The sequence below is a fragment of the Salminus brasiliensis genome, chromosome 7 (assembly GCF_030463535.1).
Source record: "Salminus brasiliensis chromosome 7, fSalBra1.hap2, whole genome shotgun sequence".
Lineage (NCBI taxonomy): Eukaryota > Metazoa > Chordata > Actinopteri > Characiformes > Bryconidae > Salminus > Salminus brasiliensis.
Window position 1 is genome coordinate 42,158,294 of NC_132884.1, and position 27,770 is coordinate 42,186,063.

Sequence of the window (27,770 nt, forward strand, 5' to 3'; positions counted from 1 at the left end):
GTAAATGACCTGCCTAGACTGGCTCTCCATATTGAGAAACAATGCAATCAGGATTTTTTATTTTTTTTGGTTTTGTTTTGTTTAGTTCAACACAATGTCGTGGAGAATGCATCTATTTAAAGCTACGTGTTTTATTTTAGAGCATTTTTTCCTTTGCCCTTTCGTTCTCGACAGGAATCGTCAGCGCTGATCTTAATTGATTTCACAGGTATACGGGGGAGTGTGTTTGTGAGCTGCCATCTCAATTTGTCATCCTACTTAAAAGATAAATCAGTTTTCACATGCTCTTTTGAATTTACGAGATAAAAGTGTATCTCTGATACACATACACACACACACACACACACAGTACAGTGCAGAGGTGTTAGACAAATAAAAGCATTTACCCCAGCAGTGAAACCCCAGATCACATTAGAACAGGTGCCCACACTACCCAGCTAACAGGTCCATGTACAGGCCCAACTGCGAACCAGAACGTTTTGTCCTTGGTTTACGTTTACATTTTGGCCCCACATATGGATGCTGACCAGGGTCAGTGATGTGGCATCCAGTTCCAGCCTCAATCAGTGTTAGAGAGCAACCGATCGTACTGAAAGATCGGCAATCAGTATCGGCCCCAGAAACCGTGATCAGTCCATCTCTGTCCGGTTAGTGTTCTGGTACTCACTGTGCTGGGCTGAGTGATGGACTCTGGAGAGGGGTATCTTGTTAGTGTTCTGATACTGGCTGTACTGGGCTGAGTGAAGGACTCTAGAGAGGGGTATCTGATTAGTGTTCTGATACTGGCTGTACTGGGCTGAGTGAAGGACTCTAGAGAGGGGTATCTGATTAGTGTTCTGATACTGGCTGTACTGGGCTGAGTGAAGGACTCTAGAGAGGGGTATCTGATTAGTGTTCTGATACTGGCTGTACTGGGCTGAGCGATGGGTCTGGAGAGGGGTGTCCGGTTAGTGTTCTGATACTGGCTGTACTGGGCTGAGTGATGGACTCTGGAGAGGGGTGTCCGGTTAGTGTTCTGATACTGGTTGTACTGGGCTGAGTGATATTGGGCTGTACTGGGCTGAGTGATATTTCACACACAGTATTCTAGTATAAGCCTGTGCCTACCTGCTGTGTGTTATGAGTTGCATTGACTGTATATGCTGGTGCTAAGGAAACCTGTCATTCTCAATTAGGATGATTGTTAGAGCAGAGTGTTTCAATCAGCTTTCACTTTAGAATAAGTTTATTCTGCAGCCATCTGTGGTTTTAACAAATCCTATCATTCTTATCAACGAATTACTGGAGGTCCATATGGACTGAACTCCATTGATCCAAGTGTGGGTGGGTGGGTGGGAGGGTGGGGTTGTCTGAGGAGGGGTTGGGGTGGGATGGAAAATAAATCTCATGTCTATTAGGTCTGAAAGTAATTTGAGGTGGTATGCCTTTGTCAGACGGGCTTGAAATAGGCTCGCCGTGTGGCGAGAGGCCCGGCTTTCTCACAAGCAGGTGATTGATTTAGTTATTAAAGGGACAAAGCAACTGGGGTGGGGCTGGTGGCTGTGCCAGGATCAGCAAGTGAGAGAGAAAGAGAGAGAGAGAGAGAGAGAGAGAGAGAGAGAGAGAGACGAGCAGAATCAAAAGGTATCACCGTGGCATGACAATTCTATGCAAATAAATTCCCACATTTGGTCCCATGCAAATCCCTGTCACCCCTGAAACAAATGGAACTCATCAAACAGACGCGAGCGCCAAGTCCCTCTGAAGAGCGAACACAGCTTGTCACCCATCCACAATCCACAGTCGAGCCTTTCTTTTCGCTCAGATTTTGTTTTTGCTTCTTTGAACTTGCCTAAAGCCCTCCTTTTCTTGTTTGCAGCCATTCTTTCTAACGGGCAAGGCTTCTTTCTCCAGCTAGTCGTGGTGGGCTGCTTAGAAATTCAGGTTTGGCGTCCTATCTAGCCGTTTTGCTAGCTGATTTACTTAAAAGATTTGTTGGTGTTTCTTTGAGCCTCTGGCTGTAAGACATCGCTTTCATGCCGATCAGAGGGTTTGCTGTCTCTGGACTTGCGTCTCCGTCTCAGGGGAGGGCCAATAGAGTTTGCCTTGGGCGCTTATTGCTCTCCGACTGTGCTGGAGAACTTTGAAAGCGAAATCCTGACAGAGGATTTCTTTTTTTTTTCCTTGGCCATTCTCTCCCCTACTAAAATTGTAATCCCTCCCAATCTGTTCTGAGGGCCTGACATGAATAGATCATCTCGTGTCAGTCACAACTTTCACACTTGTACCCCATCAGTGGACCAAAGTACAAAGCTTGGGGAGCGCTGAAACACTGTAGTACTGAACATGTCGCTGGAGCTGGAGTGTTTGCTGAGGAGGGAGGTCAAGAGTTTAGAGTAACTCATGTTAATCCTTTTGCTTGTTTAGATATTTCATAGAATCTTTACCAATTTCAGAACAAGCTTCTTCATGGAACCAATAGTGGTTCTCTTACCTTTTGGAGAAGAGTGTACAAACGGTTTTCATGAATTGTGTCTGGATGTAATTATAATTTTTTTTTAAGTTGAGCTCCTGTAGATAGTTGCTGTAGTAGCTATTCAGGAGATCCAGGATGAATCTCTATTTTACAATCATCTACAGCTCTGTTCATCCTTCACAGCTTTTTATGGCTATATTGAGTATCTACAGCCATAGAAATTGTGCAGAACAAGCCTATTAGACCGTAAATTAGCGACGTATACCCTTCTCTGAGGAGGGAACCCTTAAGGAGTCTAGGTCACTCAGTAAGACTCATTGTTATTTCATTGTTGAGTTAAAGTCTTGAATTGTCAAAGGAAAAATGATCCAGTTGAGATATCAAGGTAGATTTAGCTAAATGAGCTCTACCATTGGTCAGGCCTTCAGGAGCTGGACTGAAGGCTTGAAGCCTGAGGAGGGCTTTTGGAGGGCTCTGGAGCCATTCTGCACCACTTGTTGCTTTACACTGGACACGACACAGATAAGAATACAGGCTACATATGTGTTTATTATTTTTTGCAATGCTTAATAAAAGTTTATGTAGACTAAATTTGAGCCTAGCTGTTTAAATTAGCTGATTTGTTAGCTAGCTAACTGTTTGTATCAAATATCAAGAGGTGCCTCGCGTTCGAGTCCTGTTACACAGGGTTGGCCTTTACATGTCGGATTAGCCACCCACATAAGAGAAATCAACCTTCATGGTGTACAGATGGACTGTTTGTGTGATCTCTTGATCTTCTGGATGTTGTAGACACGTCGCTGTCTGTGAACAAGCATGTTAGCATGATCAGGTTTCGGTAGGTTGTTAGCTGCCGGGAGCTGAGGCTCTTTACTGAAAGAGTTGCAGTGTAGCAATATTGGGAATGACCTTCAGGTTAAACCTTACCTTCAGATGTTTGATGATGATCACCACCCCAACATATTCCCAGCTTCCCAGCTCATCCCAAAAGTACTGGATGGAGCTCCACCATCCATCATTCCAGAGAACACAGTTCTTCCACTACCCACAGCTCAATGCTGCTGGGGGGCTTTATACCCCTCTTCTAGCCCACGCCATTAGGCATTAGGTAGCATGGTGCCAATAGGTTCATGATGTTGATCTGCTCCAGAGAGTCCTATTCTATTGGCAGTGCTCCTTCTCTACAGGGACTGGACACATCTGTGTAAATGAATGCATTTATTAGAAGGGGTGTCCACCATTGTGGACATATAGTGGACTTGGATGGATGCTAGCAGATATAAGCCTGAATTGAGCTGTTAACTCTTCTGCTTCTCTGCAGCTAAGCTGTTTTTATTGTATTGGAAACCAGTCTGCTTGCTGCCTGTCTGTTTAACCCCCCCTTTTAGGCTGAACCATTTCCTTTAAAAGGCTTTCCCTGGTCCGCACTTTGAGATAGATATTCCACTCTAATGTTCTTCTGCCGAGATGGCTTCACGTTGCCTTGCCCCATTTGCTCCAGTAGCTCCTGCAGAGCATGAATGATGCGAACATCTCTTTCCCCATTCCCTGACCTTGAACCAATTCATACACAGCACTCCTCGGTGCTCCTTTTGGGCCGAGAGCATGATCTGATAGTGCTTACGCCGAGCATGGAAGAATACATTTCTTAACATTCAGCAGAGCAAACTGTGTGTCGATGACTGCGGCAGGGCTTGGCTGTTCATTCCGGGGGAGAGGAGACTGTATCGCTAAATTTAACACTGGCCTCACTCTCGAGGGAGATCCGCAGCACAATTGGCTTCAAGAGTCCATCCTCAAGTGCCTTATCAGCCTGTATTCACAAGACCGTAGCGGGTGGAGTGCACGAGGCATTGGTTTTGATGTATATTCAGCAAATACCCGACTGGTTTGCCGAATGCTCCCGTTTGTTTTGAGGGTTGAGACGAGCTCTGCTCACTTGAATTGGAGGTTTTTGGAGGGAGCGTTTGTTTGTTTGTTTATTTATTTTCTGAGGGATCAATGTTGTTCAGTAATCTAGTATTGAACATATTTTTGATGTAAATTATTTCAAAAATTCTACATTTTCCACTTTCTTTCACTTTTTGGTTCCTTTTTGGTCAATCTGTCTCCCATATTTAGTCATTACCAGTTCCCACCCACTTCTGTCAGATGGCTGTGGCATCACTGAGGCCAATGCTGAGACAGTTGTGCTGCTTGGGAGTCATCACGTCCACTTTCTTCAGGTACTTACTCAGTGCTGTCTACAGACACTACAAGACACTAAATGGACGAAAGTATTGGGACACTTGCTCATTCGTTGTTTCTTTTGAAATTAAAGGATATTCTCCTGCTTTTGTTGGAGTAACTGTGTCTACAGTCCAGGAAAGAAGAAGGCTTTCTACTAGCCCACACCTAGCATTATTAGGCAGCATGGTGATCCAGAGAGTCCTATTCTATTGGCAGTACTTCTCTACAGGGACTAGACAAGGTGTATGCGCGTGTGTGTGTGTGTGTGCATTTGCACATCTGTGTCAGCAATGGGTGCAACTTAATGTAGCTAAATGCATTCATTAGAAGGGGTGTCCACAAATATTCGGACATATGTGCTCTGTATTAATAGGATGTGGTTTGCGGTTTGAGGTTTTTGGAGCGAATGTTTGTTTCTTTTTATATGACGGGGTTTTTTAATCACAGAAGGCCTGACCTTTTTTCGGATTGCCACAAAAGAAGCCGGAGCAAGTCGGTAGATCAGCGCCCACCTACAGGCCCTGTGCCTTTTTTGCAGGGAAGGGGTATCGCTCCCGCTTTTCCCATCGAGGCGCACAAAGCAGATATTTTCCTTCCTCACAGCCGAGATCCCCCTCGGAGTCTGTTCGAACCTTGAAAGGATATTTTCCCCCAACCTAGATAGATTTCATCTGCTGAGCCGGTTTTGAAAGCTTTGTATCTGCAAATGCACACATGCGCTCACAATGCGCGAGAGCGTGTGCGAGAGAGAAAGAGAGAGAGAGAGAGAGAGAGAGAGAGAGAGAGGGAGAGATGCACTCGCTTTGTGTAAATAAAGGTTATTGAGTCTCTGTGAAATACATCATATAATCATTGGCTGGTGCAGTTTGGCAGTTTTCCAGCCGTGATGGAATCTGCGGCGATGCCAGAAGAGTTTATACGAGGTCACGAGCGGAACAGCACTCTCAACTATCCCGAAATGAATGATCCTCTTTTCTTTTTTTCTTTTTTTCCCGGTAACATATACAGTACACCAGAAAGCCAGCGATCAATCGCATAATTAAATCACCTTATTTAGGCTGAGCCCGCAGGCTTCATGATGAATGAATGATCAAAATAATGTGTTCAGTTCTATACCAAGCCAAGCCCTGCAGTAACAGCGCTACAGCACATGCCTCATCCATAATTATTACAGTGGATAGATACATAGCACTGCCGGCGTCTTTAAAGGAGCGGCCCACCCAAACACACATTGCTAAAAATAGACAAAACCTGGGTCTGGTGAGCAGTAGGTCACACACAATGCGCTGCACTGCACTGAATCTCATTAACCGCCACCGTATGCTCGTAGTGGTGGTCTCCCCTTGTCCGTGTGGGTTTCCTCCGAGTACTGGTGGTGTCCGCCCACCTCCACTAAAACCACACACACAGTAGGTGAGTTGGCTATGCTGAATTGCGTCTAGGAGTGAGTGGGTGAGGGTGTGAGGGAATGGGTGTGTGTGTGTTCCCCACCCTGCAGTGGACTGGCGTCCTGCATGTTCAGGGGGTAATCCTGCCCTGGCCCTCTGATTCTGGGTAGACTCCTGACTAGGAATAAAAAGATGGATGTATGGATGTATGGATGGATGAATGGATGTATGGATGGATGATCAGATGGTTGTTGGTCAGTGTTCTAATACTAACGACATTCATGATATTCTATAAAAGCATATTCTGACATATGGTGGTGATGTCATTTATTACAGTAGCCAGATTTCCCAGCCCTGTTTATTTTTTATTATAAGTAAATGAGTTTTCCTTTATCTTAATTATATGAATGAAGATTAATTACAGTTGCAACTGTATTAATTACAGTAACTTCCACTTTTTTGTCACTTAATTTAGATTTTCCTCCCATATTTCTATTAATCACCAGTTCCCACCCACTTCCGTCAGGTGGCTGTGGCATCACTGGGACCAGTTGTGCTACTTGGAGCCATTTCCTCTACTTTCTACAGTACTGTCTACGTCTTTGGGCTTGTACTTTCAACTACTTCTGTAACTGGGGATGTCCCTAGGTTGGGATCAGAGCCGATTCAAGTGTATTTTAATGAATCTGGTACTGGCTATTTTAATCCCAATCCAGTTCCTAGTCTGTTTTAACTTCAGTGTTCACCAGAGCGTCATCTGCTGTCCTCAAGGTCTCATTAATGGACTTAATTATCCAAATTATGGATTAATGGATTAATTATCCCCAGCCAGCTGCAGCAGCAGTGTGGACGTTCTCAGAAGGTAAATAAAGGATTTGAGGTTCTGCAGTGTGGAGCTATTTTACAGTGAAACCTGAAAACAGACCATAATATCTGACCCTTTATAAAACTCTCACTGAAACGCTCTGTTTTACCAGCGGGAGAACCGGAGAACCGCTCACTCACCTTTCTCTGTTTATAAACCAGCACTGAAGAACCCATTCAGAACCGACTGGAGGCTAACGCTAATGCTAACACACACACACTATAGAAACCCCAATCACAAACACAGCACATTCACCCACAATAAACCAGTTATTATACCCCAGTAGACCAACAACCACAGATACCAATCCAGAGTGTGTACCACTACACACACAGGAAGTGATCAGACTACAGTGTTGTAAAGGAGCTGGGAGCTGATTGGTCAGGGAGGGGAGTCAGACTGAATTATAAGATATTAAACACTATAAAACAGTGATTTTAATAAAAGTCTCGACTAAACTAAATCAGTCAGTCCAGAATGGCTGATTATAGAAACTGATCCTGAAAATAAAGGAATTTTACTGATCGGATTAATCATCAGATCGTCTAATCTAAACTGTGGGGCTGGATTATTTACGTACACACAAAGATCAGATCGGTATCAGCTGATACTTAGCATTAAGAGACTCTGGTCGGATTGAAGGGGCACATTAGCCTGATTGGGACGTCCCCCAATGAAACAAATAAAACCCCTCTGAGACGCTATGGATTAGAATACCTGCCAATCCTGTAAATTTAAACAGGAGACAACAATATCAGCCAATAGTACGACATAGACATAAATCGGCTTGGATCTGCATTGCAGACTGATAGAACATGTATCAGTAGAGCTGTAAATGCAGTAAAATGAGTAAAATGCAGATATTGTAGTACAGTAGTGCAGCAGCACCTACACCCTCCGCTCTTCTTCTGGAGCTCAATAAACACATCAGCACTGATCAGCCTCACATATCGTCCAAACCTAATCATCTGTCTCATGCCGGTAAGTTTTTACATTTATTTTCTGTTAATTCCGGTCACTTCCATTCTCCCAGCTCTGTGCTGCCACACCACTCATTAATAACGGGCACTGCTGTTCTGACTCGGACTTAAGATCCTGTAATCTGATCATTAGGAAGACTTGGACAAAGCTAACAGTAATTAGGTCCTCATTAATCAAAAGCAAACTAGTCTTAGCAGCTGGCGGTATTGATTCAGCCTGAGTATTGAATATTGAGGCTAAGTTTGACCTTCCTTTTGTCTGCTCCAGAGTGTGTCAATGAAGTCAAATCTGACATTTTCTGAAACCTGGTCGAAAAAATTGCTCGTGCAACGTAGAGTGTGTTCATACTCGTCAGCTTTGGCTCAATTAAAAAGAACCCTGGTGTGATTACTCTGTTAGTGCGGTTCGTTAGAGTTGTTTATTTAACTCTGGAGTGCCCCAAACAAGCGGGCCGATACCACCTGAGCAGGTGAGGGGGGTCTCGGGCAGTTTCTAAACGGACTCTGGTGTGGTTCGTTTAAAGTCAGAACACAATACGTACCAAGTCAAGTCAAGTGGGTTTTTTATTGTCATTTCAGCTACATACAGAGTACACAGTGAAACGAAACAACGTTCCTCCAGGACCATGGTGCAACATAGACACAGTGCATACAGAACACAAGTGCAACACAATACAAGTGCAGACAGACAACACAACACAGTACAGACAGAGGATAATAAATAATTGCCGGTAGTGTGCAAATTATGCAGTGTGTAATAAATATTAAGACCAGTGAGGTAGTAAAGTTATTAGTGCAAATGCTTTGTGCAAAAATGCTTCCCATTTTATCTGGGGTAAATGGTTGGAGAGAGAGAGAGAGAGAGAGAGAGAGAGTGCATGTAGCAGAAAGGACATCAGTTCAGAAGCTGAGTTGAGTTGAGGAGTCTGATGGCTTGGGGGAAGAAGCTGTTGCAGAGTCTGGTCGTGTTGTACCGGATGCTGCGGTACCTTCTTCCTGATGGCAGGAGGGAGAACAGTCTGTGTGAAGGGTGGGTGGAGTCATCCACAATGCTGGTTGCTTTGCGGATGCAGCGGGCAGTGTAAATGTCCATGACGGAGGGGAGAGAGACTCTAATGATCCTCTCAGCTGACCTCACAAAGGCGTCTAAACCAACCGAACACAGAGCAGTGCCCGGGCCTGGAGTTACGTCTGCTCTCAAAATCTAGTACCAACCCTTCCCGCTCGCTCCACCAACGTCATGCCATCCCTATCTACCCACGAGTGGGTCTCCGTTCAGACCTTAGCGCCCTTAGCTCCTGTGCCTTAGCTTCTTCTGTCGGACTCTAGCTGTGTCTCAAACCACAGACTACCACACTACTACACAGGGTTTTTACACTACCCACCATTAGAGCTGCAGTCATTAGTGTAGCTCCCTCAGTAAAGTGAAGAAGTGTGGAAGTTGGGATGCAGCCGCAGTAACACATTTCTCCACTCCACTCACTTCTACCTGAGGAATGAATCTCCTCAAGTGTAACAGTGTATCGTTTTCTAGCTTGATCTGGACCTACAGAACCGAACTACACTATAAACACACCCCTAAAGGAACACTGCAGCTTCTCTTTGGAATTAGGCCTTTTTTTAAGCTATATGCTGCAAGAATCTGCTTCATGCTCCTTTACCTAAATACGTACTGACCATTTCTGCTAGTAGACAGCAGTTTGTGTCAGATCCTTATAAAAGATTAAGCTCATGGCAGCTTTTCCAGCTGTACTGTTACTTACTCCCTGGTCCTCCAGTTCCTGTAGAAACCCGCTTCAGAATATTGACAGGTTTATTGATGGTCCTTAAAATAGTCTCTGTTTTATAAGATATATATAAGATATACTAGCATATTTCCAATATTGGAACAATTCATACCGCTACCTGTCAGCTAGCAGTAGCCTTTGGTCAAATATACCATGAAACGCATCTGCAGCCATTGGACGGCTCCACCACAGCTTCCCCCACTGCTTTCCATTTTTAATGATGACTCTGCAGCAGTTGTTTGTCTCGCACTGCAGTATCCTTCTGGCAGAAGATCACACCGCATCAATGTAACATTAATGACCACACGCAGCTCCAACCTAATGATTTTCAGGAGTGACCCGTGACACTCTTGAGAGATTACCTTCTAGGTTATGGAGCTCGCAGTATTAGATCACTCACAGAGATCATTTCTGACTCTGGCAGTGGGGCTAAATATTTTAACTAGCGTTCTCAAAAGCGCTACAAGTGAATTATTCATTGTAAGCATTTCTCTTCCTCTTCTATCTCGCCTAGTTTTGTCTTTTGTAAAATATTTCTTATGTTCTTGGTTAGTCCAAGTGTTGGATGCCAGTCTCTCTGTAGACACCGGCTGGGAAGTAGGGACCTAGCTGCAAGACCTTCAGAGTCAATCTTAAGGTTGTTTTAATACCAACTGTATTATCAAACGTGGAAAAAATAATGAACTCTAAGCACCAACACATTTACATACACCAATCAGCCATAACATTATAACCGCCTGCTTAATATTGTGTAGGTCTCATCATGCTACCAATGCTGACCCATCAAAGCAAGCATGGACTCCGCAAGACCTCTGAAGGTGTCCTGCTGTGGAATCCGGCACCAAGACTAATGTCAGCAGCAGATCCTTTAAATCATGTATGTTGTGAGGTGGAACCTCCATGAGGGTCAGTGTGGCTTGGGTGCCAATGACCCTGTTGCCGGTTGACTGGTTGTCCTTCATTGGAGCACTTTTGGTATGTACTGACCACTGCATACCTACGGGAACACCCCACAAGACCTGCTTGCTGATGTTCTGGAGATGTTCTGACCCAGTCATTGTCTAGAACATCACAGTTTGGTTCTTGTCAAAGTGTCTCAGAGCAGGTTCCCCTTGTGCATGTTTGAGGCATGGCCTCCATAAGCTTTCTGAAGGTATCCAATAGTATCTGGCATCAAGACGTTTAGGTCCTTTAAGCAGCAACACCAAGCAGCAGATCATTTACAAGTCCTGTAGGTTGGGAGGTGGGGCCTACGTGCCCATGCGCCCATTGTCCGTTGTCGGTTCACTGGTTATCCTTTTGATAGTTTAGGAGAAGACTTGTCTGAGGTGTTGGAGATGTTCTGAGCCAGTCATCTGGCCTTCACAGTTTGGGTCTCAGGGTCTTGTATGCTTAACTCCGTTATTGAGGACTTATTTACCATAGGTGCTTATATGTAAACAGAAATGTGTACATAGAGTTCATTGAGAATACTATTAGAAACTGATGGTGGTGGTGATCAATTATTTCAAATAAATATTCAAATTAGATTGATCATATTCATTGGAATTGCTAGGGTAGTTCAGTATCAGCAGAAAATGCTCTTTCTCAAGAGTGGATCCACCCTCAATACCAGCTGGTCTCTCACCCTCACCATATTTATATAGAAAAAGAATCATGTTGGGGGTCGGTCACAAGCTTAGGGAGGCGGAGCTTTGTGCGGTGGTTAAAAGCAGCCAATCAGAGACTTTTCTGCATTGTACGTTGCCGCGTCGATCAGGGGGAGTGTCAAATATTGGCGATACCCATAATAATGATGATGCTTCTGCTTTTTCAGCCCTGGCTTGTGCGCCCTCTAGAAGTTGGAGCAGCAGAAGTGTGATGCACTGTATCTCCAGGGCATGGCTTGAGTTGGACAATTTACTTATTTTAATGAAATAATCGAAGAACCATGTCTGTGCAAATATTAAAAACCACGACAAAAACGCTGTTAAATTAAAGAGATTCGGTTAAACACAGCTCGAGAATGGGTTACGTCCAAGTGGGCCAGTACTTATATTACTATTTCAATGCTGGTATTGGAAACGCCATATCAGGCCGCCTCTTTTGATTGAAAGTAAGAGTCTAATAGAGTATAATATAACGAGCTTTATTGAAAAAGCTCTGAAATTTGATATTCTAGTCAGTTCTGTGTCCCCTGTAGGGTCCCTCCACACACCTGTGTCTCACAGTTCTCATCCAATCTATATCTCTCTGAGTGGCCGTTAAATCCAGGCACTCTATTCAAAATAGATCAGACCCCAGAAAGATCTGACCTCACGACTCGCTGCAGAAACTTGATACACATGCAGCGCTGCTCGCCCCCCCCCCCCCCCCCCCCCTACCCCAGCCCAGCCCACCGGCCACATTTTCTCCATTCGGCCGTCCGTCTGAAGAGACCAATCAATGTTTTTGTGAGACACTCTTTTGGCATTTTTCTTGCTCCTGACTCTGTGAAAAACAATCCGGCGGAGCTTGAGGCCGGAGACGTCCTTCTTGCGACGGTCCCCTTTCCAGTTTCCGCGCTATTGACTCCATTAAGGCCTTCATTAGCCCAGATATCTTGTTGATGGCGGCATTAGCAGGAGCGCGGCTGGCTTGTTGATGAAAGGCAAGACTGTATCTGAGTAACAGAAGCCCCTATCCTGCTCCAGGTGGACTCACCTGCCCCATCTCAGGGGACGCAATTACTCTTCGCATGGCTGGATGAAGGCGCACACATCCCCAGACAACCTCGCTGGCAAGCCCCTGCTAATTGGTGATGTCAGCGATTCACCACCGGCCCTGTTTTCTTTCTTTTTTTTTCCACCTCTAGCTTTTTTTTTTTTCGTCTCCGAGGTTCGGCTCACGCTCCGTTTTTGTTTTTTTGTTTGTGCTTGCTCGACACATTCCTCACTCCTAGAGCGCATGCATATCGGCGAATGTTTTATTCATGCAATCAGGCGAATCAGTCTTTGCTGCTTCTCTCTCACTCTCTCACTCTCTCTCTCTTTCTCTCTCTGGTCACATTCATAACACGTTGTAGCTAAAGGGATCTGGTGTTGAAGAGGTGTGTTTTGGGAGCCGTTGTGAGTCCTTCGCTGCTGCTGGAAGACGGAAAAAGAAACATTCCACATTTTATTTCACGTAAACGCTGCTTTTATTTAGCGTCAGCTCAGTTGAGTCCCACTGAAAGCAGATTTTATCAGTGATAAAAGTGTGTGTTCTTTAATCACCTTGTAGTAATCATGTCCCGGTCTGAACCAGTGGATCAGGATCGGGGCCTGTCCAGGCGTATTTCAGTGGATCAGCTATTTTAAGCACTAAACCAGCTCTGATCCTTTGTTTTTACCACTGTGCTCGAGCAGAGCACCACCTGGCATTATCTAGGCTCTATTAACAGACATTGGGCCTTGTTCACCATCCGTTCTTAAGACACAATTTCTTCTGAAAATCATTTTTAAGACTGTTTTTAAGATTCTGACCTCGTCCAGTGTTTTCTTAATCATGGTGTGTTTAGTTTAGGAGTTGTAGGTGTTGAACTGTTTCACAGTAGAACATCAGAACTCGTCATAATATCTGTGGTTCAGGGGCTTTGACTGCATTTGAGGAATGAACAGGTGTGTGTTCATTATTGATCACCATTGTGATTCACTGGTGATTCAACAGCTGGAAAGCGGAAAAAGGAACGCTGTTGTCGTCAACGTAACGCAGGAGAAAAGACAAGCAGACCATCTTGGTCCTAAAAATGGACTGATCATGAACATGTGTGTGTGTTCCTGTGTGAGTGTGGTGGGGTTGTAACAGTATGAGGTTTTCACAGTATGATAACCGTCTCAGAAAATATCACGGATTTACAGAATTTCACAATTTATCCTCATCTTTTTCTTTTTCTTCTTCATTATTATTATTTTATTTTATTTTTTTATTACACTCTGAGCTTTTTTAAGGAATTAAAATAACTAAATATTTACTATAATTACAACAGTTTATTAATGGAAGTATGTGTGAAATGTCTCCATTTTAAAAATAAATAAATAACTAAATCTGAGGGTGATGTGGAGCATATTCAACTATGCTGTTTCTAGTTTATGGTTATTTTAATCATATATTAATCTGCTGATTATTTTCTCCATTGATAATTTGTTTTTTTTATTAACTCTGAAATAGTAACAAATTGGTAGGATTTTATTCGGTTGCATTTGTTTCCAATACCGGTGTTAATCAAATTTTCATTCCACAATATATCTAAAAACCTAGAGTGCATATTATCAGCAGCAGATTTGATCAGTAATAAAAGTGATTTCTTGATGTTTAGTAGGTTTGTTTGAAAATAAGAAAGTCTCGATTTGAACCAGGGAATCGGGTTTGGGACTGATCCCGACATATTCCAGTGGATTGACTCTTTTAGGCCTGATTCAGTTCCGATCCTTTGTTTTTACCGCTGTGTTCCAGCAGAACGCCCTCTGGTGTCCTCTAGGTGTTATTAACAGTCATTATTCCCAGCCTGCAGCAGTGAGGAGCATTCTCAGAAGCAGAACAGAAAGGTTTAGAGTCTGCAGAGTGGAAGCACTACTTCACATGAGTGGAACATGAGAGCTAAATATCTGTGGTAACAGAAAAGGGGATGCTGTTGTTGTCAAGCAGGTCAGTGATGGCCATCTCCATCTCTAGTGACACTGCCAACCACCTGACGTTAATTATTGGACCGAGACATCAAGCTGATCACCACGAGTGTGTGTGTGTGTGTGTGAGGTGGAAACAGGAGGTGCTCTCTTGCAGCGGTGAACAGACACCCTGTCCCGAAGGGCGCGCCGCACCTGCTGTAGAATAATTGCGCTGGCTCTGTCATTTAACTTCCCTCCAAAGATCTTAGCTTTAATTAAAACTTCCGAGTGCTCCTCTCTCTCTCTCTCTCTCTCTCTCTCTCTCTCTCTCTCTCTCTCTCTCAGCGGCCTTAAATAATGGGTCCGGATCGCTCCTCTGGAAGTTTCCGCGCAGCGCCCCTCGGCTGCACTGAGTAGCTGGTGTGTTTTCAGCTCGCCATTAGGGGTTGCCAGGGAACGTAGCATGATGCAAGCGTTGTCAAATGTTTCTCGTGCGGGATCTGCATGTATTGGGTTGACTGTGTGCATGTTTCCTTTACACCCGAGACCTGGAGCTCTGGTGTGGAGGTGCGGTGGAGTCTGGGCAGGTGGGTATACAAACACGCTTTCCTCATTTACTCCCAACAACAGCCTGAATCTGGACTCTTAAACTCCACCTAGCCAAACACACTTTATCTAAACCTGCACACTTTATTATCTTACTGCTCCTTGTTCATTCATGCTGCTACACGTCTTTCATATTGAGATCATATTGCTGCTACTAAAGAATTCTCAAAAAATTAACGTCTACCCTTTTTATATTATTTTATTTTCTCAATAATATTATTAAATGATAATATATAATTATTCAGTATTTGGGTGTAACTGGGACCTTGAAATCACAATTTCGGTCCACCCCATTTACCACATGTGATGCGAATGACCATAAAGTCTCTCTTATCCTGTAAAGATCTTGTATAAACAGAAAACGGATGATGTATTAACGTATGACTTAATAAACTTTACTTTAAAGCAACATTATGTAGCAATTTTACCTTAAAACAGCTTCAGAAGGCAATTATTAATATTTAATTAATCAATTATTATTATTATTAGTAGTAGTAGTAGTAGCAGTAGTAGCAGCATAAGTAGTAGTAGTAGCAGTAGTAGTAGTAGCAGTAGTAGTAGTGTCAGTAGTAGCAGCAGTAGTAGTAGTAGTAGCAGCAGCAGTAGTAGTAGTAGTAGCAGCAGCAGCAGTAGTAGTAGTAGTAGCAGCAGCAGTAGTAGTAGTGTCAGTAGTAGCAGTAGTAGTAGTGGTAGTGTCAGTAGTAGTAGTGTCAGTAGTAGCAGTAGTGTCAGTAGTAGTAGTAGCAGCAGCAGCAGTAGTAGTAGTAGTAGTAGTAGTATCAGTAGTAGTAGTAGCAGCAGCAGCAGTAGTAGTAGTAGTAGTATCAGTAGTAGTAGTAGTAGTAGTAGTGTCAGTAGTAGCAGTAGTAGTAGTAGTAGCAGCAGCAGTATCAGTAGTAGTAGCAGTAGTAGTAGTAGCAGTAGTAGTAGTAGTAGTGTCAGTAGTAGTAGTAGTAGTAGTGTCAGTAGTAGTAGTAGTAGTAGTGTCAGTAGTAGTAGCAGTAGTAGTAGTAACAGTAGTAGTAGCAGTAGTAGTAACAGTAGTAGCAGTAGCAGTTAAGATCAGAACACAGTTAATAAAAAAAAAATGATCAAAACCGACATTCAGAACCTCTAATCTAGGACATGTCGATTATTTAGATTGTTTTAAAAATTAAAAAATAATGAAAAAAGTTAGTCAGATACTATCTAGACAATGAGCTGGACCTCTGGAACAATGAGCTTTGGACAGATGAGTCTCGTCCTGATGTTTTTTTTTTTTTTTTTTGACAGTACAGGTTTATTCCTCCATGCACAGCTCCTATAAAATCAGGCCTGTTCAGTCTCTTTCTGATGGTACTTTGACATCAGCTGTGGTGGGAGCTACCTGTAGAGCCCGTGCAGAACTTTTATGACTGTTGGAGACGACGACTTCTTCACTCATCCTGTGGTTCTGCTCTTGGACTGAACTTGCTAGGATGACTTGACCTGGCCAAAACCGACATACGCTGTGGACAAAAGTATTGGGACACCTACTCATTCCTTGTTTCCTCTGAAATCAAGAGTATTCTGTTGGAGTAACTGTCTGTACTGTGCTCGGGAGAAGACATTCTACCAGATTTTGGAGGGGCAGTGCTGTGTAGTGAGGTCAGGATGTCGGATGGACACTACTGCAGCTCATCCCAAACTCCCTAACGCCACCATCATTCCAGAGAACACAGTTCTTCCACTGCTCCACAGCTCAATGCTGCTGGGGGGCTTTATACCCCTCTACTAGCCCACACCTGGCATTTATTAGGCAGCATGGTGCCAACAGGTTAAGATTTATCTGCTTCAAAGAGTCCTATTCTGTGCATGTGCATTTCACATGCATTCATTGGAAGGGGTGTCCACAAACATTTGGCCGTAGAATATGGAGTTCTAGACTCTGGATATAAGCTGTTTACCTACATAAACAGCGCACACACCATCAGACTAGTGCTTGAGGTTGAGGTTCCTCTACTCTTAGATACACCTGCTCTACTGGGCCATTTTCCTGTATGGTAACACACTCCTCCATAAAGCGCTTTTCACTTTTCCGCCCGCTCTCTTCATGCTGCTGTTCAGCCATGACACAGTGCACACTTAATGCCTTCGTTTTTAATCTGGAAGCTACACAGCCCGCGTAAATGTCAGCAGTGTCATTATGTCAGCCTGATGTTTTTTTCCCTTTTCAGATCCCCTGTAGTTTTCTCCAGGTTTGGCGGCCGAGGCCACTGTGCAGGGTGGAGAGATTCTACACCTTGGACACAGAAACACTAGGCTGTCATATCACTGGGGGAATTAGTGTGAGCGGAGCGGGCCGGGATGATGTGTGTGTCTGTCGGAGAGAGAACCAAACAAGCCCAATTACAGCGGCTCAGGCTTTTCTGGAGCCGCCATCCAGGGCTACTAGGGAACAGCTCTCCCAGGCTCACGTGCATCCCGGCACTCTCCCGTCTCCTCGCCGTCACAGACAGCCGCCTTGATGCTGCTTGTTTGGTGGTGGAGGAAGCAGCACATGCAGATGAACTCATGCACACACAAGTAAACTGATTTGCACGTCTCGCCTGCTGACGGTTTGCGCAGGGATTCAGGGAGCGGATTTGCATGTGGCTCCACCGTACCGCCAGTGAATGCCGCCATTGTGTGATGAGTCAGTTTAAATGGAACATCAATGGAACCGTTAGACCTGGAATTACATATTATTAATTCTAGTAATTAATTAATTAATTCAATCATTAATTATAATGCCGTATGCCAAATGTTTGTGGACGCCCCTTCTAATGAATGCTTAGCATTCAGCTACTTTAAGCTGCACCCATTGCTGACACAGATGTGCAACTGCACACACAGCTTGTCTAGTCCCTGTAGAGAAGAAGTGCTGCCAATAGAATAGGACTCTCTGGAGGAGATCAACATCATGAACCGATTGGCACCATGCTGCCTAATAATGCCAGGCGTGGGCTAGAGGGGTGTAAAGCCCCCCCCCCCCAGCAGCATTGAGCTGTGGAGGAGCTGTGTTCTCCGGAACGATGGATGGTGCTTCATCCAATACTTTTGAAAGGGGCGAGTTGCGGAGTTGGGGAAGGTGGAGGTGGGTGGGAGATCAATCTTCCAACATCCTGACCTCACTAACATTCACTTGTCACTGAATGCAATCAAATCCTCATAGTTCTCCTCCAAAATCTGGTAGAAAGCCGCCTTCTACAACTGTTTTCGTCACAAAGCAGCTTTACATAATTAGTCATTAGTAAAAGACAGAGACAAAAAAAGAAATAACATAAGAGGACATGAAGGATCTAAGACCCCCAGTGAGCCCCAACGGCGACAGTGGCAAGGAGAACCTCCCTCAGAGCTGGAGGAAGAAACCTTGGGAGGAACCAAGACTCACAAGGGGGACCCAACCCGTCCTCCTCTGATCAGAACTATTTATTAATTATTGATAAAATCACCAATCCATCTAAACTGTTGAACTGCTCTGATCATAATATAATAATCATGGTGTAGATAATTAATAGAGGTGATATTAATAGTCAGATAGTTAAGAGTCCATTTAGTTTTTAACATGGTCATTAAACAGGTAGCAGTGGTAGGAGGGTGGGTCGCTGGTCTGGTATGGGTGGTGGTGGGTGGGGGGCCTGCTGGTCGGACTGGTAGGTGGCAGCTGGTCTGACGCAGGTAGAGGGGACCTCAGCGGGCAATCTTCCAGCAGGTCGGGCTGGGTGGCCATTTACTCTGAGAAGGTAAAAAGAGAGAGAGTTCGTTCTCAAATAACATCTTGGTGCCAGAGACCACAGGACACCTTCACAGGTCTTGGAGAACAAGCTTTTACATATAGCATATACATGTACATTCATTGAGCTGTAGACTCATGACTCTAATCATACAAACATCTCCTGGGTCTCATCATTGCACCACGCCACTGCTCGTGATAGACACGGTTCTTCTAAAAGATCTCCTCCTGGGATTTACTCTAGAATTACATCTAGAATCCTCGAGTGAACTACAACTGAGAAATCATTCATCTAAACTTTAATAGCTGCTTTTATGATCACTGAAGATCACTGCGACTGCTAAAGGTTAGTCCTATAAGCCCGTAAGGTGCTGCAGTGCCGAAAGGCCGCTAATGTACTTTTAAATCACGGCTATGTTGCTTTCACAGTGGGATTGCTTCATATGAGCTTTTCCTCCACTGTTCATTTAGAATTGTTTTATTTAATTGTTAAGCGTGCTGGCAGTGCTGCAGATTACAGCAATTTTCACACACTGGAAATTACAGTATATCCGTCCACGCAGTGATGGTTTTGCCCTTTGCTCGGTGAAAAATAGCAAACGACCTTCCATGGCGCAGTGATCGATAGTGTAGAAGTCCCATTGTTCATTACCACTGGATTGGGCATATGCCATGCACGAATAGCAGTTTCCTCTGCGCTGTGCAAGGTGCTTAGACCGTGAGCACAATGGGAAGGTACAGTGCAGAGTCATCGTTTAGGGAGAACGCAGCGAAGCTTCACATTTGATCCGGTTATCACTTGTAATACTACGTGTCAGCATCAGCCGAATCTGCAGGACTAGTATTGTTAGTGCTTTAGTCTATAGACATGTGTCATGATTAAGAGACGAGGTAAGGGGGGGGGGTATTAAAAAGCAGGGGTCATTTTAGTTGTAGAGAAAGGGGGTAGGTGTTTTTGTTTGATGTAGGTTCTTCAAAGAGTGAATAATAATAATAGAAAACAAAAGTTTTCTGAAATTGATTTTGCATATTATATATATATATTGATTTTATTACATATATTTTTATATATTTATATACAGTTTTTTACATTTTATTTTATTTTTTTATTCTTCATTAGATTTTTCTACACTCACCAAACACTTTAAGGAAGACTGTGCTAATACTGATCATGCTAATACTGGTAGAGCCTGGAGTCTACAGTTACTGTAGCCTTTCTGCCAGCTCCAACCAGTCTGACCATTCGCTGCTGTTCTCTCCCATCAACAAGGTGTTTCTGTCTGCAGAACTGCAGAACCGCCGCTCACAGGACGTGTTTTCTGTATTCCACCATTCTGAGAAACTCTAGAGACTGTTGACTGCTAAAATCCCAGGAGATCAGCAGATCTAGAAACACTCAACCAAGCCCCTCTGAGACCAACAACAATGCAAGAATCAAGTATTGCACGGCCGCCACACGTCAGACTCAAAAAATCACCTAAAACTGCCCTGGATGAAATCAAAGCAATTGCATTAATTTACCTTGTACCTTAACACTGGCTGTTTTATTGGAAACTCATGCATAAACAGTAGGAGGGTTTGGTGGGTTTACAGGTATGTAGCTAACCTGTTGCTATAGAGTGTATCACCACTTACTACCACTACTGTCCTTCAATGGAAAAGGACCACCACAGCACCACCACTGGCCAGGTCCTATACGGGTGGTGGGCCGTTGTCATTAACAGCAGTCACGCCAACATGGCGGTGTTATGCCAGTGGACGCTGTGCTGGAACATAAGATGCGATAAACAAAGTTATCTTCAAGAATCAATAGATGCTATAAAACATGAGAGCAGCTTGAATTGAAGCAGCTAAAATTTCCCCCCCTGTGGAAAATATTTGCATGAAAGTTGGTGGATAATAAAAATAATTATAAAAATAAATAAATAATATGATAAAACGTATAATCAGCATCCCAGGACAGGTCATCTTCTAACCAAACAGCGAGATTGGATTAATCACAGATACTGATAATCCAGCAGATTTTAATCTGATTTCAGGGAGTTCGGATTAGGGCCTCCTCCTTTGCCAAAGGACATAATAAACCAGCTGTGCTTCCGGCACGGATTATGTTTCATAAAGCACATAATCATTTTTAAAAGAAACTCTAACGTTGTATTTAGTGTAAAAATAAGTATTTTGGGATTTAGCTTCGTCAGCTCCGACCAGTCTGACCCGTCTCTGCTGAGGAACCTGAGGAACTCTACAGACTGTTGTGCTGAAAGTCCCAGAAGATCAGCAGATCTAGAAATACTCAAATCAGCCCTGTCAGTCACCAACAAACATGCCACGCTCCAAATCACTGAGATCATATTTCCCTCCATCCTGATGGCTGATGTGAACATTCTCCGAAGCTTCTGACTCATATCTGCATAATTTCATGCCACGTGATTGGCTGATTTAGGTCATCGCATGGATGAGTAGGTGTACAGGTGTTCCTAATAAAGTGCTGTTCTTTTTTACATATCAGCATTTAAAGGCACAGTAACCGCAAAAGGCCCTATAAAAGAGGACGGACGTGTCTTATGGATACATGGTCGTCCTACTCCACCCATTAAGGATTAAACAGACTATTTTTGGAGTTTATAAATTGCGTAAAATGTCTAGGGTTTGACTAAAGGGGTTGACATTTGCTGTTTTACAGTATGCGCTGTGCTACCCTCCTGTCCCCTGTGCTTGAAAAGCAAAGCATGGTCACCCCAGATAAAGAGAGGCTGGAAAATGGTAGAAAATCAATTATCACAGTTCTGGAACAAGTGGGCTCCTTTAAAGAGTGTACTAACAAAGAGCATGGGCTAACGTGGCTTGCACCCAAAAACCGCTTGTGGAAACTGGAAGCTACGGGAATGGTTATCACTACCAGACTTTATACGTATATCAGAATCAGAAATACTTTATTAATCCCAGGAGGAAAATAGCAGTAGTTACAGTTGCAACTGTTCATGTAAGAATAAACACTCTATAAAATACATTTTAAAACAAAGAGAGAGACAAAAAATAATATCTTCATGTACATAAATTATATGAATAAAGTGGCATAGTGGTAATACCTGTGATAATACATATGGGACATTCTTGCACCAGAGTTATTGCACACATATTAAATTGAATTACAGTACTATTATTATTGCACATTACAGTATAACAGTATAATTTGAGTGTGCTTGTATATATATATATATATATATAGTAATAAAAATGGAAACATCTGGACATTTGACATCTTGGGCATCTTCATGTGAACAGTTTTGAGAGATGGAGGTAATATAACTATAAAGATCTTTTGTAAAATGTTCATTTTTTTATTTATGTATATTTGAATATATTTACATATTATATGTATCTATTTTTATATATGTATTGTAATGTGTTTTTTGACGCTAATGGTTTCCTCCATGCACACTTCCCATGATAATCAGACTTGTTCGGTCTCTTTCTGATGGTAGACGCTGTACTTTGACATCAACTCTGGTGAAAGCTACCTGTTGGACTGAACCTGCTAGGGCGGCCTGACCTCCTGATCTCGCTAATGCTCTTGTTGCTGAATGCAATTGAATCCTCACAGCAGTGCTCCTCCAAAATCTAGCAGATGGCCTTCCCTAGAGTCAGTTACTCCAACAAGATAAGCAAATAAGCTCTTTTTAATACCCACAGAAGAAACAATGAATGAGCAGGTGTTCTAAAACTGTTGTCAATATATATATATATATATATATATATATATATATATATATATATATATATATATATATATATATATATATATATACAGTATATATGTAGCTATATATAGCTGCTAGTTTAAACAAAGCCCTGAATGATGGAAAGTGTTGGGTAATGTTTTTTGGACTTACTTATTTACTGCATAATGTTGCACCAAGTGCCCCTGCTGCTAAAAAGCCTTTGCTCTTTCTGTGTGGAAGTGAAATCAGCTGCACTGGTTCTGGGGGTTGGACTGCAAATACTGAGCCCCTGCTGCTTGAGAGTAAGCCAGCTGACCTTTGGAACATTTCACACTGCTTTAAACCTCTGAATCTCAAAGTCAGTTTGGACTTGCTTTGCATGTTGGATTCACACCAGTTGAATGCAGCTGCCACTCGGTTTTGCTTGAAGTGACCCTGACAAACTTCTGCAAAGTCACCTTGACTCAGCTGTGAGTTTAGCTGGGATTTCTGTGGGTTGAGTGGTATTTACATGTAAGACATTTATGAAATGTCCAGAAGATCAATAATAATGTCATTCAATCAATAAATGACTAGCATCGATCAATCTTTTGACTAATGTATCAATTCGTTTATTTAAATAACAAAACAACAATAATAGTAAAACAATATTACACCATTTAAGTACAATTTCAATGTATTTTGATTTTAGTGTTGATTGTATCAATTAATGATCTTATTTGTATATATTTTTTCTACATATGTACCATTAACTTTGTGTCCAACACAGGCCTGTTTAGACGTCCAGTGAAATCCCTCAGCATCAGCATCTTCCCGTACTGCAGAGAAGGCACCTCCTCAGTGTGTCATTTCAGATAGAGCTCTCAAACCGCAAGGAAGAGCATCAGACCACAGCTCTAATTGCCCGCGCGTTGGCCGGTCCTATAGTGTCCGCCAGAAGCGCACCGCAAATTGACGAAAAGCAGATGTCAGAGCATCGCCTAAATGTTGTTCAGTATAAATCAACAGCGATCCTATTACCATCTAAATAGCTTCTGAAGCTGTGTCTCCGTCCCCCAACGATCGTCCTGATGCGACGCTGATAGTGGCACGCAGGATTAATTGATATGTTTTGTCTCCTTGTGGTTTTCTCCTCTAATGGTTTACTAGTGTTAGCCCACTCAACACCAATTACCAATCGCTTGTTTCGCAAGCAGGCCGGCTGTCAGTATGTAAGAGAAGTTGGCCGACTGTCTCTCTCACTTTCTCACTCTCTCTCTCTCGCCTTCCTTTTCTCTTGCCCTCTCTCTCTCTCTCTCTCTGGCAGTGGACAGTGGAGTCCTGCAGGGTCCCGTGTTCACCAAGCAGCCGGGCAGCATCGTTTTCCCGGTGGACTCCATGGAGAAGAGCAGAGAGGTGGTGTTTAGTTGCGAAGCTCAAGGGCAGCCTCTGCCTTTTTACAGGTGAGCCGTCCGACACAGCATGTACCGCTCAATCTCCCGACTGTCCCGACTGAGTCTGGAACGTCAGAACAACATTATCTGTAGATCGTCAGAAATTAAAAATATGAGGGGGTTCTGGTGGTGGGTTCTGTTGATGTTTTAGTTCACAGAATTGCTCCTCCAGCTCTGTCCAGAAGGGTTTTGTCCAGGTTTGCTGTTTAAGCAGATTTAGTCCAGCCTCTCTCCCATTGGTTAGGCCTCCAGGAGCTGGACTGAGAGTTTAACGACATCGACTAATGGCATTTTGAATCCTAAAGGGTGGAACCCCGTCACCCCCAAGCTTGTGGAGGTTCTAGATATGCCACTGATGTCAGTCAGTTGTTAGGGATGGTAAATGAGGTTATTCAGGTGGAGGAGATTGGGGTAATGTGAGCTGTTTTTACTTCAAGAAAATATGAGACAGAAAAAAAGTGTAGTCTACATATCTACTATTTCTCATTATATGAGAATTTATTATCATATATATCATATTATCATTATATGTAATAAGATTATTATATAAATACGCTAATTGTATTTAACTCATTTCTGACTTCATTATTTATTTATTTATTTTTACTGTTTATTTTGGATATGTGAAAAGAATGTATATTCCTTTGGCAGATAACTTTGCTTAATTTAAGAAATAATAGATAATAAATAATTCAGCATTTGACAATAAATCACGCTTGATGCTGTCAAAATAATCTGCCAGTAGAATAAGTTTGCTTAATGACTTAAAATCAAATAAAAAATAGTTAGAAATAAGGTAAAAAAAATCCTATATTTTTTCAACATTAACATTAACGTTTGTTGACATCAACTGAAATCAAATAGAAAAAGTGGTCTTGTGGCTTAGCTTGGCCCATGTTGGGGATCCAGCTAACAAGGTTAGTTGAGCCATCTGAGAAAAGTTAATAACAATATATAATAACAGTATATTAACCAGGCAGATTTTACAGTATTGTTCTAATTGTTATTATTATTATTAATAATAATAATAATAATAACATTTATTGGTATTCATGAAATGCAGTCATGGTGGGAATTGATGGGTATGAATGTTATGGCAATACTGGGCTTTCATTAACATATCTGACATCAGCCAACATACTCATGTGGGCCTCAGGTGGAGGGAATGTGGGCTAGGTGGGTTCCAGGTAGACTGGGACCCAGTTGGGCTTCCCAAATGGTTAGCCTATTGTTACAGCCCACCCTAATCTCACATGGGTCTCTTCTAGGCCCCATGTGCAATGTACAACCCAGATAGGGCCCATGTTTTAGTCCTCCTGGTCCCATAACTGGGGTCAACGTGGAATGCAAGGTCAACACTTTCTGGTTCCCAGTTGGGCTTACCCGTACAGGCCCCACATGGACATGTTGGCTGAGTGATTGCCCAGATACAGGTAGTGGTTGAACCCCATTCTCCTCTACTAAATGACCTTTTTGTAAAACTGTCCTGATGAATTTTTCAGCTCTTTCTGCTAGACGGGCCGAGCGAGTTCTAGCGAGTGTAGATGTTCTGTTCCTCAGCGCTTCACTGCTGCTTCAATAGAAACGCGGTTCTCGACTACATGCTTCATTAGTTTATCAATAGCCAAGTATGTTCCATCTGAGCCAAGTGCCTGGTGTGGGATCAATCCGGTTCTCTTCTCTGCAGCAGCTGAGGTGTGCTTTGGCCAGACAGGTCCATTTACTCCTCTCTGATCGAGCTAGCCTAATGGACGAGCTAATCAGCTGCTTCCTGTTTCCTGTCAACTTGGCTGAATCATCTGGCCCTGCGGTGAATGTCTTCCTCCGGGCAGCTCCAAACTCCATCACTTTCAAAAGTCATTACACTGCTAACCACTGAGCTAGGCCTGCTGCACTCATTATTGTGCTGTTAGCCATTTTAGCTAAAGAAGCTAACCTGTTCCTCCCTCATGAGGATCCGTGTCGTTCTGTAGACGCATTAAGTTCAAGGAGCCCTGGAGGTGAATCAGGCCGGGTGTTTCTGCAGGTTTTGTGTAAAGACAGCTGGAGTGTGGCTGTTTTGCCGGAGATTTTAAACGTGTACATGTTACACGCAGGGATTTATGACGCAGCGGCTCCACTTTCCGGAGCCAGATGGTTTTATAATACCACGTAATATCTGTTTGAACACGATCGCATGAAGCATGTGCTGAGTAAATGAAGTGGCTCAGCTGCAAGGTGCTGGTTTATCTGATTACATTCAGTCGTACAGGAATACGTGCCGCCTTCAGTCACGGAGCGTTCCAGCAAGATTTATGAGGGATTCCAGGATTCGGGTGCCATCTATCCCCTGCATGTAGTGTCGGTTTGGTCACATTGTTCTACATTGCATCTAAAAACACATGAAAAAGACCAAAATTTGTAGATTCTTTTGCTGACAGGGGCGTAAATAAGTAACGATCAGCCATAACATTAACACCACCTCCTTGTTTCTTCACTCACTCTCCATTTTATCAGCTCCTACCAGCTTAAGAGTTCTGTAACTCCAGCCTGTATCCATCTACATCCATCCATGTTATCAGCCCCCTTTTACCCTGTTCGTTCTACAATGCTCAGGACCCCACAGGACTGACCACCACAGAGCAGACTGTAGTATTTGGGTGGTGGGTCAGCATTCTCAGCACTGCAGTGACTCTGACTGACATGGTGGTGTCCATAGCAGTGCTGCTGGACTGAGATAGTCCACCAACCAGGAATATCCAGCCAACAACGTCCAGTGGGCACTGATGAAGGCAAAGTGTGAGATTAGGGTGAGTTGTAATGATGGGGCCCACTTGGAAAGCCCAACTTCCCAATGTACAAACCCTCTCACAGCCTATACCCACCTGAAACCCACCTAGCCCACAGATCTTAATGCAGAGGTCACTTCAGTCATTGCTTCTACTGAAACACTGGCCAGTTGAACTTCAATCATGGCGACTGCAGCTCCAATCACACCAGGGTTCGTTAAAATCCAACCAAAGCTGACAAGCTCTGATTGAGGTCTGCTGGGCAGCTGGAAGAGCTTGGCTGGCAGAGGCTTAGCTGGTTAGTTGTATCAGTGCAGTTGTATCAACTCCTGACCCGTCTTTAAGATTCTTTACTCGTCTGTCCAGGTGTTTCCTTTAATTTGTCACCGCTCTGTAGATCTCAGTAGGGCCATTTGTGTATGTCCTAATGCAGCAGTTCTGCTCAGAGAAAATGAGTTGTTTTAAAAGCCTGCTAGCAGCCCCTCCCCACCGAACCCCACCGCTGTGACAAAACCACAAAACGTAAACCTGCCTGACCTGAGCGCCACTTTTATTCCATCTCCATTAAAAGCGTGTGTGAAAAACACTTAAGCTCGAAGACGCGGGAGTCTGTTAGCTCTTACGTTGTCAGACTCTTTACAACTCGGCTGAAATGCAAACCGCCGCCTCGCCGACACTTAATGAAAAACTCCATCTCTGCAGGTGAAAGCAGAAAAGACAGTGTAATTGAAGTTTAACAACTTTGTGTAAATTACAGCTGCCAGAGGCCTCAAGAGGCTCTTCACACAGTATCTCCAACTTCGTTTCATAGGATAACATCTCCTCCTCGTCCAAAGCAACGGCCTTTCCCTCTGTGAGAAGTTTACTTTGAGGCCCTGTCCACACCGGTCTGGATATTTTTAAAACCATAGCTTTTTCCTCTGTGTCTCGAACACGGCGTTTCTGAAGGTTTCTGGACGCGTTCTCCAGGGTGTTCGCTTTTTTTGCGCTAGGCTGTTGCTATGTGGTCACTAGGGTGAAAACACAAGGGTTTTTGCTGGGTGGTTGCTATAGGGTTGCTATAAGGAGGCAACTTTTAAGGATGTTGCTATATGTGTCTGCTATGGTGTTGCTAAGTGCTCACTAAATGAGTGTCAAGTGTTGCAAGGTGGTTACTATGGTATTTCAGGTGGATGCTATGGTGTTGCTAAGGGGGTGCTA

General features: G+C 43.4%; 1 protein-coding gene across 1 annotated transcript in view; it reads left to right on the forward strand.

Annotated features, from left to right (window-relative positions):
• The window catches only part of cntn4 (contactin 4), a 259,500-nt gene that overhangs the window by 48,396 nt on the left and 183,334 nt on the right, over positions 1 to 27,770 (forward strand). Inside the window, exon 3 of the mRNA XM_072684921.1 lies at positions 23,676 to 23,811. Within this exon, the coding sequence (XP_072541022.1) occupies positions 23,676 to 23,811 (136 nt within the window). The remainder of the gene's footprint in view (positions 1 to 23,675; positions 23,812 to 27,770) is intronic.